We start from the raw sequence: 12,115 nt of genomic DNA, 5'->3' as shown, positions 1-12,115 counted from the left end.
AAGCTGAACATACTTAATTAGTAAATACATATATAAATTTACTTATATACCTATATACGTTATAAGTAAATATAACTAATATTCAGAGTGTAACATAAAATGACGAACCGTCTATGTAAATACTTGATCATATTCTGTATAGTGTAGGTATATATGTTGTTGCATGGTTATGGGTTTAGTCTACTTACCAAAGAATATAATACTCACTAGGAGCTACTTACCCTCAATACTTTTGTATTTCTGGCCAAAAAAAATTAAATAATACCATTAATACCTAATATTTATTTAAAATTGTATCGAAAGTTGTAACTTCTACTTTCTGTAAATTACCGAGAGTTTCAAGAATGTAAATCAATTACTAATCGTTAGTTTAGTACCTAAATATAAAAACAAAAACTGTATAGTGCCAAAATAATAGAAAACTACCAAAATATCAATCAAAGTAGATATAGGACGTATTATGTATTTCGCGGTAGCTTTCGTCTTTAACAATGTTATGTATAAATAAATATGTCTTTAACGTTAGTAAAAGTAACATCGATACTCACTCGTTTTTGCCAGGAAAAGTTCTATGTGCGTTCATTACTAACAATAAATTTCCAAGATAAAAAAAACAGTTCTTTTGTCTCATTTTCGTTTAAGCTTCAAGAGTCTCGAATATTACTTATATTAAATTAAATAAAATACTAACTAAAAACTAAGCATAGGTACCCCACTTTTCAATTAATAGGTTAGGTATATAAATAGGTAATAAATTAAATAAAACAAAATAATGAATACATTAAAAACCAATATAATAATAGTATACCTACATTAGAAACAGCTTTACACTGTTCCGATGACTGCATCCGATGTGCAAAGCGAATGCAGCCTAAACGGACCAGTGTAAATGTACCCTTACGTTTAACTATATTTACACTTAGCCGCTCTACCGCAATTACCGAATATCGAAATTTCGTTATCTAACTCTTTATCGCGCGAATATGCAAGTGTGATGGAGAGACAGTTAACGAAATTTTTATATTCGATTTTCGCGGTAGACCCCCTCATTTAATCAATGGGAAAATACAAGTTCTCATCATCAAAATAAGTCTTTTTAACAGAACTTGTAATTTAGCTGAATCAACTGTCAAACATGCAGTTATTACTTATAGTACTTAACTTACTAAATCCTACAACCTTAATTCAATTGAGGTGGATTTCCATAGGTTGTATGAAGTATTCATTTTTTTGGCTAAAATATAACATTGTATTGAAGTATCTCCTACAATGCAATATCATAGTGTTTAGCAAACCTTACCTTAGGAAAGTTAGGATTGCCTCCCCACAATTTTAGTTTTTGCTGTTTTCTTAATAAAAATACTTTTCATATATAAAAATCTGATTTGAAAACGACAACAATGAATTTTCAAAATAATAGATAATGCGATCGGAAGGCGGATTGGCGACAAAACTTAGTAAAAATTAATATGAACAATTAAAAATAAACTATTTTTTTTAATCTTAAACCATAAACCAACCATTATTATTCTCATAGACATAAGGGATGGTTTACGTACCTACTACGGCTGTCACTTTTGGTGCTATTTTGCTATTATTATTTTTTAGAAACCCTACCCTGGTTCGGTAAATGAAATAAAATATGTTTATATCTATATTTTGTAACGGATATTTTTTATACAACATAATAAAACGTTTCAATATTTTCAACTTCAATGTGTAAAAATTATACGTATGTTTATCGTACACATTTAAATAATAATAAAAACAATTTAGACAGGTTTTGTGTTGCAGATTTTAACATATAACCGTAAATGGTTCGTTCGTAGTTCGTATTAATTATAGAATTTATTCAAAAAAACGCTTTTTAGCATTTATCACTGAAAGTCCTCAATTTTATTTAGGTATATTAGTAAGGCAACTTTTAATATTATAATAAACTTTGATTCATAAGTTAATAGTTTCGAGTTAAGTTACAGTGAAAAGAGTTTATAGATATGGTTTAACATTATAAAATTTATTAATATAACTCCAAAATATTCAATTTTTTTCAATTCTGATTTATAAATTTTATAATTTTTTTTTATAGTTATAATTGAACGAACTGTCATTAATAAAGGAAATAAATAATAAGGTCTATTGAAGACTTTAAGAAAAAACTTATTTAGATAAATGACTATTAAGCCACATGTAGGTAAATATATTAACTGGCAACACAAATTAAAACTAATAATTGAACGAAGGAAGTACACTGCAAATTAACATTAATTAAAATTATAGAAACTTTAAATCATAAGTAACTATTTTAATTAATATAGAAAACGCAAAAACTAACAATTCTTAAAGCAATAAATTAAATATGCATCGAAAATGATTTAATTTTTTTATACGCTTTTCGGTCAACTTTAGAATGAATATATTTTTTATCACGCAAAACATAAAAATATATTGTTGTTTACCTTTACCTTGCTGTATTTTCTTTCAAATTATGACTTAATCACATAAAGTAAACATAAGCTTAATTAAATAAGTAAACATATTCGCTGCATAACTCAAATATTATGTGTATGAAAACAACTACTTTATCACTCCGTTGACGAGTATACCACCCTAGATGTTTTTTGGTTAATAAAATATACTATGTATTAGATTTATGCTAATATGTTACTAGTGGCAATACTCCACAAAAGATCTGGTCTGGTTTTTTTATTGGACAAAGGTATAAACGTAAGCATTTGACCACAATCTCACCTGGGACCCATTTCTCGAACGGTATTAGTCTAATTATTATTAGTGTGTTGCCATGGTAACCAATACGATTTGACAGGGGCCCATTTCTCGAACGGTATTAGTCTAATATTATTAGTGTGTTGCCATGGTAACCCCTACGATTTGACAGTTCGTGGACTAATAATATTAGTCTAATACCGTTTGAGAAATGGGCCCCAGTTCGTGGACTAATACTATTTGTCTAATACCGTGCGGGAAATGACGTGGTCTAGGATGGAGCATGCCTAATTGCCTACCTAAGAGATGTCTATTCACTCTCGATTTGAAATAATTCAAGTGGCATGGTTCTCAAGTATCTAAATACCGTAGGGTCCGTAGGTTACATAACTTTTTTGTACTTTTATGAACTAGTACAGTAAGACAATTAAGATATGACTAATATGACCTTAATATTATGGATATTATGTACTTACTTAGTACTTAGACTACACACTTCCTAGAAAAGACGAGATCTTTTGCCCCAAATATTGACACATGAGTTTGTTTGAAATGTTCAATCTTATTCTTGTTTTACATGGAAAAATTAGACATTTTAATAGAAACTAGCACACATTTAGTACTTAACCTTCAACAGATATCGATTTGTAAGCAAATTCCAACGATAAGAACTAAATTTTGTCGAAATTTTAAATAGATATTTAGATATATGAGATATGATAAAATAATTAATCAGTAAAACTCATTAAGAAAATAAATTCAGCTAAGATTGAAAATAACAAACACCAAAAACATTATATTTCATTAAAATGTAGGTAGACACTAAAACTTAAATCGCATTAAAATAAACCTGGCACATAATTTTAATTACGTTATTCCTAACAAATTCGTTGAAAATAATGAAAACCACGGAATATTCCATCAATTCAAAAGATAAGCTTATACCTAACACATAACTAATTGATTAGGGTAGATGTTCAATAAAAAGTAAATGATCCCGGAAACTGGCAAATAATAAAACTTAACATAAACATAATTCATAGATAATAAACATAAATCACGAAACTAGAGTTAAATTAATAGACTATTTCTGTGACTATTCTGTATTCATAATAATATAACCATCTAAAAATATGTGCGTCACATCAAAAACTTAAAAATAAAGTTAACATACGTCTAGAGCTTTCGATTTTGCGGAGCTTAAAGGAACTTCGAAGAATACCGGTCTTCTTTTTATTTGACAACTAAGAATACTAAGATTATACTTATTCAGGTTTTTTGAAGACTAAGCTTAAAATAGAGGATAGAACTAGCTTAAATTCGTTACTTTTTCGAAATATCAAAACAAACCGTCTTTATGGTATTCTTTGACTCTATAGAATTTATTTCTGTGTAGTTTCATGCTTCTTTTATTTAATATATTTTTTTATTCCAGTCCTATGGGAGTCCTAATAGGGGTATTAAATATTTTTAGACTTAGCTGAGTATAATTACTGATATTGCAAATAACTAAACCAATTATGATTAATAAGGCATATTTTGGCTTCTAAATAATAAATAATACATTATATTTATTGTATATATTAAGTACTCCGCAAAATCAAAAGTAAATGTAAGTATAATAATATGGTATATAATATATTGTATACTTGATCTGAAAATACACAACTCTTTCAATTCCCTGCTTTTCTGTCCCTTACATGATACGTTTTCAGTTTTTCTTAAACTGTCCTAAAAATAATAGTGTTATACACTCAGTTTTTTTTTAATATAAACAGTAACATTGCAAAATTTTGGTGTAAATAAATTTTAAGTTGATGAAATTATAAGGACATAAATAAATATTTAAGTCTAAGTTTATTTAGAATCCAAATATTTTAAATAATTGGTCAACGTTTTAGTAAACATATCGAATCTACTCCTTAAAATCATACAAATTAGGATCCAAATATTTTACATGAAGAGTAGATCTTTAAATTTGAACATACAAAGAGTTTCAATCTTAGTAAACTAAATTGGAAGTGTTATTTAGGATCCAAACGAAGAGATGAAATCTTGGAAATCTGATGAAGCATCCAGCGAAGATTTTTGATGGTCTTCGGTTTGTTAAAAAGAGATTTTTGGTAGATTTTACCTCGTTTCCTCCAAGGGGGAGATAGCAGGGAACCTCGGCAGGCCTAGAAGGGCTTTTCCTCCTGTTTGACTACGCCTAGCTCCTGTAGCATCGCCTCCAGACCCTCGGGCATACGGCCCTGGTCCAGTTCTTGGTTCCATTTGTAATACTGAAATGTTGAAATACTTCGGTTACAATCAGTTCCTTATATCCCTGCTGTGTGTTGCCTGTATTTAAAGTACCAGAAAATTATTATAAAAACCTAGACAGCAGTTATATTTTGTAACAATTTATATTTGATAAATCGGATAGAACAAAAAAAGTAGGTGGCGTCACTTGTTTAGTTTTCATATAAATTCCATAGTGGGTAATAATTTTGAGCGCTCGAAAAAAGAAACTGAGATTGCAGGCAAGTATCTTATTGTAAAATGTTTTGTAATTACTGTAATTAAAAACCAAACAACAAAAATTGTCTGGTTTCGGTCAAAACTTATCTAAATAAAATTATAAATTAATTTTCATGTTGGTTATGAATAATAGTTTAGCTAAATGAAAATTGTTTAGAATTTTTAATTTATTTTAATTGTTTTAGTAATTTATCTGTCAGTGTCAGCCACCAGCTCCTCCAAGTACTGGTACCGGAGCTTTCCTCGCGCTGACAGATTTGTTAGGTCCTGTCTGTTGGTTTGTGTTACCTTGTCGACGTCCTTCCTCAGAGCGAGCACGGAGCGCTCCCATTCAGCCACCAGCTCCTCCAAGTACTGGTACCGGAGCTTTCCTCGCGCTGACAGATTTGTTAGGTCCTGTCTGTTGGTTTGTGTTACCTTGTCAAGCTCCTTCCTCAGAGCGAGCACGGAGCGCTCCCGGTCAGCCACCAGCTCCTCCAAGTACTGGTACCGGAGCTTTCCTCGCGCTGACAGATTTGTTAGGTCCTGTCTGTTGGTTTGTGTTACCTTGTCAAGCTCCTTCCTCAGAGCGAGCACGGAGCATACCCGGTCAGCCACCAACTCCTCCAAGTACTGGTACCGGAGCTTTCCTCGCGCTGACAGATTTGTTAGGTCCTGTCTGTTGGTTTGTGTTACCTTGTCAAGCTCCTTCCTCAGAGCGAGCACGGAGCATACCCGGTCAGCCACCAACTCCTCCAAGTACTGGTACCGGAGCTTTCCTCGCGCTGACAGATTTGTTAGGTCCTGTCTGTTGGTTTGTGTTACCTTGTCAAGCTCCTTCCTCAGAGCGAGCACGGAGCGCTCCCGTTCAGCCACCAGCTCCTCCAAGTACTGGTACCGGAGCTTTCCTCGCGCTGACAGATTTGTTAGGTCCTGTCTGTTGGTTTGTGTTACCTTGTCAAGCTCCTTCCTCAGAGCGAGCACATGGCGCTCCCGGTCAGCAACCAGCTCTTCCAAGAATCGGTACCGGAGCTTTCCTCGCGCTGACATATTTGTTAGGTCCTGTCTGTTGATTTGTGTTACCTTGTCGAGCTCCTTCCTCAGAGCGAGCACGGAGCGCTCCCGGTCAGCCACCAGCTCTTCCAAGAATCGGTACCGGAGCTTTCCTCGCGCTGACAGATTTGTTAGGTCCTGTCTGTTGGTTTGTGTTACCTTGTCAAGCTCCTTCCTCAGAGCGAGCACATGGCGCTCCCGGTCAGCAACCAGCTCTTCCAAGAATCGGTACCGGAGCTTTCCTCGCGCTGACATATTTGTTAGGTCCTGTCTGTTGATTTGTGTTACCTTGTCAAGCTCCTTCCTCAGAGCGAGCACGGAGCGCTCCCGGTCAGCCACCAGCTCCTCCAAGTACTGGTACCGGAGCTTTTTCCTGGCGCGACACTCGCGCGCTGACTGCCTACTCCGCTCTGGAAAAGGGCAGGTAAAAATATAGCACGTAGTAGATTTTGCGAAAGCTACGTCAAAAGTTACTAATTCTAGTTATTCTTCTACAATTGTTGATACCTAGATACAATCTAAATAAATTATAATTAAGAATAGATTCACACGAAAATTCCGCAGACATTTGTTTCTAAAATCGATAATTCTGTACTTTTTTTTTAATAAAACCAATTATAGTATGAATTTGATATAATATTATAGTCGCGCCGAGCGACCCGTCCCAGTATGCCCCGTCCCGTATACGTTGTCTAACTCCTGTTAGAGGGAGATAAATAGTCACCCAGCTTAGCTTTAATGTCCAGTTTGTTTGCAACCGTCTATCCCTGTCGGCCTACATACTCAATTACTCACCCAAAAACTGGAAAAAGACGTTCTAAATAGTTGTAGAAAAACAGTGTAGTAGTGGCTGCGTAGCATCCGAGAATGGACGGGAATTGGAAAAGACGACCATTTCAACCTTGCCAAAGATCGGGAGAAATGTGCGGAGCTGGAGCTGACTGCCAACCTTCACTAGCTGTAGGCACCAGAACATAGAAAGAGAGAGAGATACTTACCCAGCTTGGCTTTCATGTCCTGCTTGTCGAGTTGCGCCTTCCTGCCAGGCCGCCGGCCGCGCTTCCCGCTCTCGCGGCGCTCCGTCTCCGGACCCGACGCGCCGAGCGACCCGTATACGCCGTCTATGGACTCCTGTTGGCAACACGTCTATGGTTAGATTTTATACTATAATCATCATCATCATCATATCAGCCAGAGGACGTCCACTGCTCGATATAGGCCTCCCCCAAAGAGTGCCATCTTAATGACCGGTCTTGCACCAGCCGCATCCAGGGGGCTATCGCTATAATGTGACTATTTGTGTAGTAAAAAAAGTTAAGCGCGTCTTTAAGGCCTGTGCACACCGGATTCGTGTGTGATATATAGATCCTTATGTATGAGAGACGGCACACCGCTTGCGTGACGTGTGCGTGCACGGCTGCGCACGCGCACGTTCACGTCTACGCACACGCAGCCGGTGTCCTTTGGCCTTTACGAGTGTCAAACTTTACGACATAATATAAGAGTGTCAGGAACAGATCAGATCCATTCAAGTCAAGTCAGCAGTCAGCACTGCACCTCTTAAGGCATCTTGCTTACTATTGCTACAGCAGAAAAAGCGTATAGTTTGGTAGATATTAACAAATATGTTATTTTAAAAAATAACCCAGTTTTCGAAGTTACCCCAATACACCTTCCCGTTAATTTCACACTTCCGAATACCCAATCTGTGTTCAAACAAGAATGAGATCATTCAGTGCATAAATTACAGCATTCTGAGGTAAAAAATACAGTCGACAGTTTATTTTCATTGTATTCCAAGGATGTAGGCTAAAAACAAAACACAAATTATGCCCAGCCAGTTGATCTTCTCAAAACACAGTGCAGTGCCAATTGAATAGTCTCTGGCCCTGAAAGTAATGTCCTCAGATAACGCGACAAACACGGTAGGTCGTTGACACTAAAACCTTATTGGAACTTGCACAAGATAAGCGGTGTAGATATGAGCGCCGATATGCATATAGCCGGCGGCGGCGCGCCGGTCAAAATAGGTCGGCGGCGGCGGCGAATCGGCGGCGTGGCCCTGAAACACCTTCGATTAATGAAAAAAGAATTCAAACCAAAATTTTACCGAAAAAACATGTTTTTGCTGTAAGAAAGTTATGAAATAAATGCATCTTTTATTTTCAAGGATAATTTATTGAATAATATTACGAAAAAAATTGATATCATATAAACTGTGGATATGAGGTATTGCGCGGCATCAGAGGCGGTCTTAATCTTGGCGAGGCTCTGGCCGGAAGAAGTTAAAAATTGCGGTTTGGCTGTATCAGGGCATAGAGAAAAAAATACATAGAGTGTTCACTCCATACATCAGTTTTAGTACCAAAAAGACTATTAGCATCTAGCATCGAGTAGTGGAACTATCAGTACTGCTACTTGACAATAGATGTAGCACCGACCGGAAAGTCTTATGCTGTTGAGATAAGACTTTCCGGTCGGTGCTACATCTATTGTCAAGTAGCAGTACTGATAGTTCCGCTACTCGATGCTAGATGTAGACACTGAAATTAATAGTCTGAACTGATGTATGGAGTGAGCACTCTTGTCTTACTATATTTCTTTATGATCAGGGAAACGTCTTGTCGACAGTCCAAAGAAAATTGAGCTCCGTCATTAACCAATATCGACCCAATAAAACCGATTTATATCAAAAAGTGAGGCCCAACTCCGAGCTCCATGTAACACCGAAGACTTGATTTCGACGCCTCCCAATGCGAGGCCAGAGGAAGAGCTGCAGGTAAGCATACAGCTAAGTTCGAAAGCCAAGTGTAAGCATGGCTGACGGCCGAACGCCTGGAGCGCCGATTGCGGCGCGCTTCAGTGCGAGGCCGAGCTGCTAGAGAGCAGAGCGAGGGTACAGGCCGATAAAGACTGAAGCCATAGTGTTAAAGAGATCTGGAGCTTTCCTGCGGGCGCATTCGTGCGACGCCAAAGGCCGAGCTGCAATGGAGCTAAGATCGGATAAGGCCCAATGCTCAAGCATTTTAAAACAGGCCGAAAGTTGAGCTCCAACCAGGGCCAAAAACTTGCAGGTTCAGATAGCGGTTTAATTCCATGCGAGCGATGCACAGCCAAAGATTGAGCTGTGAGAGAGCAAAGCTTGAAATTTGAACAGTGGCCAAGTTTAATTGAGACCCGATTCCGACGCCCTTCCGTGCGAAGCCAACGGCCGGACGTTTGGACGTGGAAACGCTTAATATCTCAAAATTAACCCAATTTTATACCTTTTAAAGACGTTTAACCATGCTTGCAATGGTTAAATTCGCGGTAAATGATGATGGTTAGCTGGCAAAATTAGTTATGCATTGGATCGGTAATCCAAAGATGTGGGTTCGAGTCTCACGTTAGCCAGAGTTGATCACAGTTAATTTTTTCATTGTGATTGACATATGTCTATTGACTATCGTATATATACAATCTATAAATTGTAATGTGGAATGTCCCACAATAAAAATGGAAGGAAATCAGTATGTTTATTACAAGCATATTGATGTTAAAATTGATATTAAATAATTTCGTTTTCCCAAGACTAGTAGCGCGATTACTAGACAGATAAGTTTGCATTTGCCTTCGATATTTTTGAATTATATTGGGCCTAAAATACCTTTTGAATGGCTATAAACTATTTGAAGTGGCGCCGTTAATGATCTAAACTCGATTAAAAACATATTATCTGATTCTGAAAGTAGTACTAGCTACCAAGGTCACGCCGATGCCACGCCGATAGCGCAGCGTCGGCGGCGGCGGCGCGAAAATTTCGTCGGCGGCGGCGGCGCGCCGGCGCGGCGCTCATATCTAAAGCGGTGTAACCATTATTGTGCCTTAATGTAAGTGTAGGATGGTTGAAATTGCAATGAGGTAAGGTGTTTGCTTTTTAATTTGTTGTTCGTTTAGCGCTGATAGCTTAGGTAGGGTTTGAGTGTAATGTGTTTTTAATCCCTGAATTTTTCGATATGTGTTTGTTGGTATTTTTCAAATATTGGAAAGTTCATTTACTTGGTCTTTGAGGTTTTTCCCGCTTAGGAAAATTGTTTTATTTCGATTCAATTCCGTTTTTGTTTTTTTTTTTTAAAGTAGAGCAATGGGGGTCGCAAAAATTACCTCTTTACAAGCAATAAAAAGCGGCCAAGTGCGAGTCGGACACGCCCATGAAGGGTTCCGTATTTAGGCGATTTAAGACGTATAAAATAACTACTTACTAGATCTCATTCAAACCAATTTTCGGTGGAAGTTTACATGGTAATGTACATCATATATTTTTTTTAGTTTTATCATTCTCTTATTTTAGAAGTTACAGGGGGGGGGACACACATTTTACCACTTTGGAAGTGTCACTCGCGCAAACTATTCAGTTTAGAAAAAAATGATATTAGAAACCTCAATATCATTTTTGAAGACCTATAGATACCTCACACGTATGGGTTTGATGAAAAAAAAATTTTTGAGTTTCAGTTCGAAGTTTGGGGAACCCCAAAAATTTATTGTTTTTTTTCTATTTTTGTGTGAAAATCTTAATGCGGTTCACAGAATACATCTACTTACCAAGTTTCAACAGTATAGTTCTTATAGTTTCGGAGAAAAGTGGCTGTGACATACGGACGCACAGACAGACGGACAGACGGACAGACAGACAGACAGACAGACATGACGAATCTATAAGGGTTCCGTTTTTTGCCATTTGGCTACGGAACCCTAAAAAGGATTTATGCAGCAGGATTTAACCCTCTAGATCATACGAATAAGCCATATAATGTGGCAGTTATAACATTGAACACTATTGACATCTGTTAATTCAAATTTAAAGAAATAATTTTGATGACATGGACTATGCACTAGAGGGATAAATAAGGCGTTCAGGGACGCACTCGCCTCCGCCCGGGTGACGTCATAAAGTTCTGACCTCTGCCATTTTGCGCGTTGCATCTAAGGTTGCAATTGCAACTATGTCGGTTGGTTTTAGACCGATACAGGCAACAGGTGGGGCGTTTAGATCACAAATAGTAACAAACTGCATGTTAATTGGCCAATATTTTTAGGGTTCCTCAAAAGGAAAAACGGAACCCTAATAGGATCACTCGTCTGTCTGTCCGTCCTTCTGTCACAGCCTATTATTTTCTCCGAAACTATTGGACCAATTAAGTTGAAATTTGACACAGATATGTAAAGTTTGTGACCCAAAGATGGACGTGTAACGTAAATAAATGAATTTTAAATATGGAGGCTATTTCTGGGGGGTAAATGAGAAAATTAAAAAATAAAGTTTTTCAAACTATATCGTGTTACATATCAAATGAAAGAGCTCATTGTAAGAATCTCAAATATTTTTTTAATAGTTTTAGGATTAATAACTATTTTATTATTCTTGACTGCTAAACTAGCAGTTATTCAAGAAAATAGGCAAAAAATTACCACTTCCCCGCCCCCCTTTATCTCCGAAACTACTGGGTCTAAAATTTTGAAAAAAATACACAAAATAGTTCTTTACCTATAGATGACAGGAAATCCTATTAGAAATGTGCAGTCAATCGTGAGTCGGACTTAATGTACGGAGCTCTTGGAACGCGACTCCGACTCGCACTTGGCCGGCTTTTTTTTTTCAGATTTTGATAAGATTTGGTATGTTTGAAGAGCTCCCTATTCAAGGCGAAATAAAAACGAAGTTCCAAGGGATTCAACTTTTGCCTGTATTTAGGGCGTTTATGAGCCACAGTTGTAAACGTGTCGAAACTTTTTCGTCTTATTCCTGCGGCGGTATTTTTATTTTTATCGCCTGTCACTTTCGCACTTACACTTA

At 36.8% G+C, this 12,115-nt stretch overlaps 1 protein-coding gene across 2 annotated transcripts in view; it reads right to left on the bottom strand.

The window, feature by feature from the left end:
- Positions 1-4,585: 4,585 nt before the first annotated feature.
- The window catches only part of LOC134654624 (REPTOR-binding partner), a 46,996-nt gene continuing 39,466 nt past the window's right edge, over positions 4,586-12,115 (bottom strand). For both annotated transcript variants that reach the window (XM_063510095.1, XM_063510094.1), the window contains exons 2-4: positions 7,278-7,410; positions 6,568-6,689; positions 4,586-5,009 (exon numbers count right to left, since the gene is read on the bottom strand). In XM_063510095.1, coding sequence (XP_063366165.1) covers positions 4,905-5,009; positions 6,568-6,689; positions 7,278-7,410 — 360 coding nt within the window. In that variant the 3' untranslated portion in view covers positions 4,586-4,904. The remainder of the gene's footprint in view (positions 5,010-6,567; positions 6,690-7,277; positions 7,411-12,115) is intronic.

Source organism: Cydia amplana, chromosome 15 (genome assembly GCF_948474715.1).
Source record: "Cydia amplana chromosome 15, ilCydAmpl1.1, whole genome shotgun sequence".
In the NCBI taxonomy this organism is placed as follows: Eukaryota; Metazoa; Arthropoda; class Insecta; order Lepidoptera; family Tortricidae; genus Cydia; species Cydia amplana.
The sequence above is the reverse complement of the archived record's forward strand: the minus strand, read 5'-3'. Positions and strand labels throughout refer to the sequence as shown.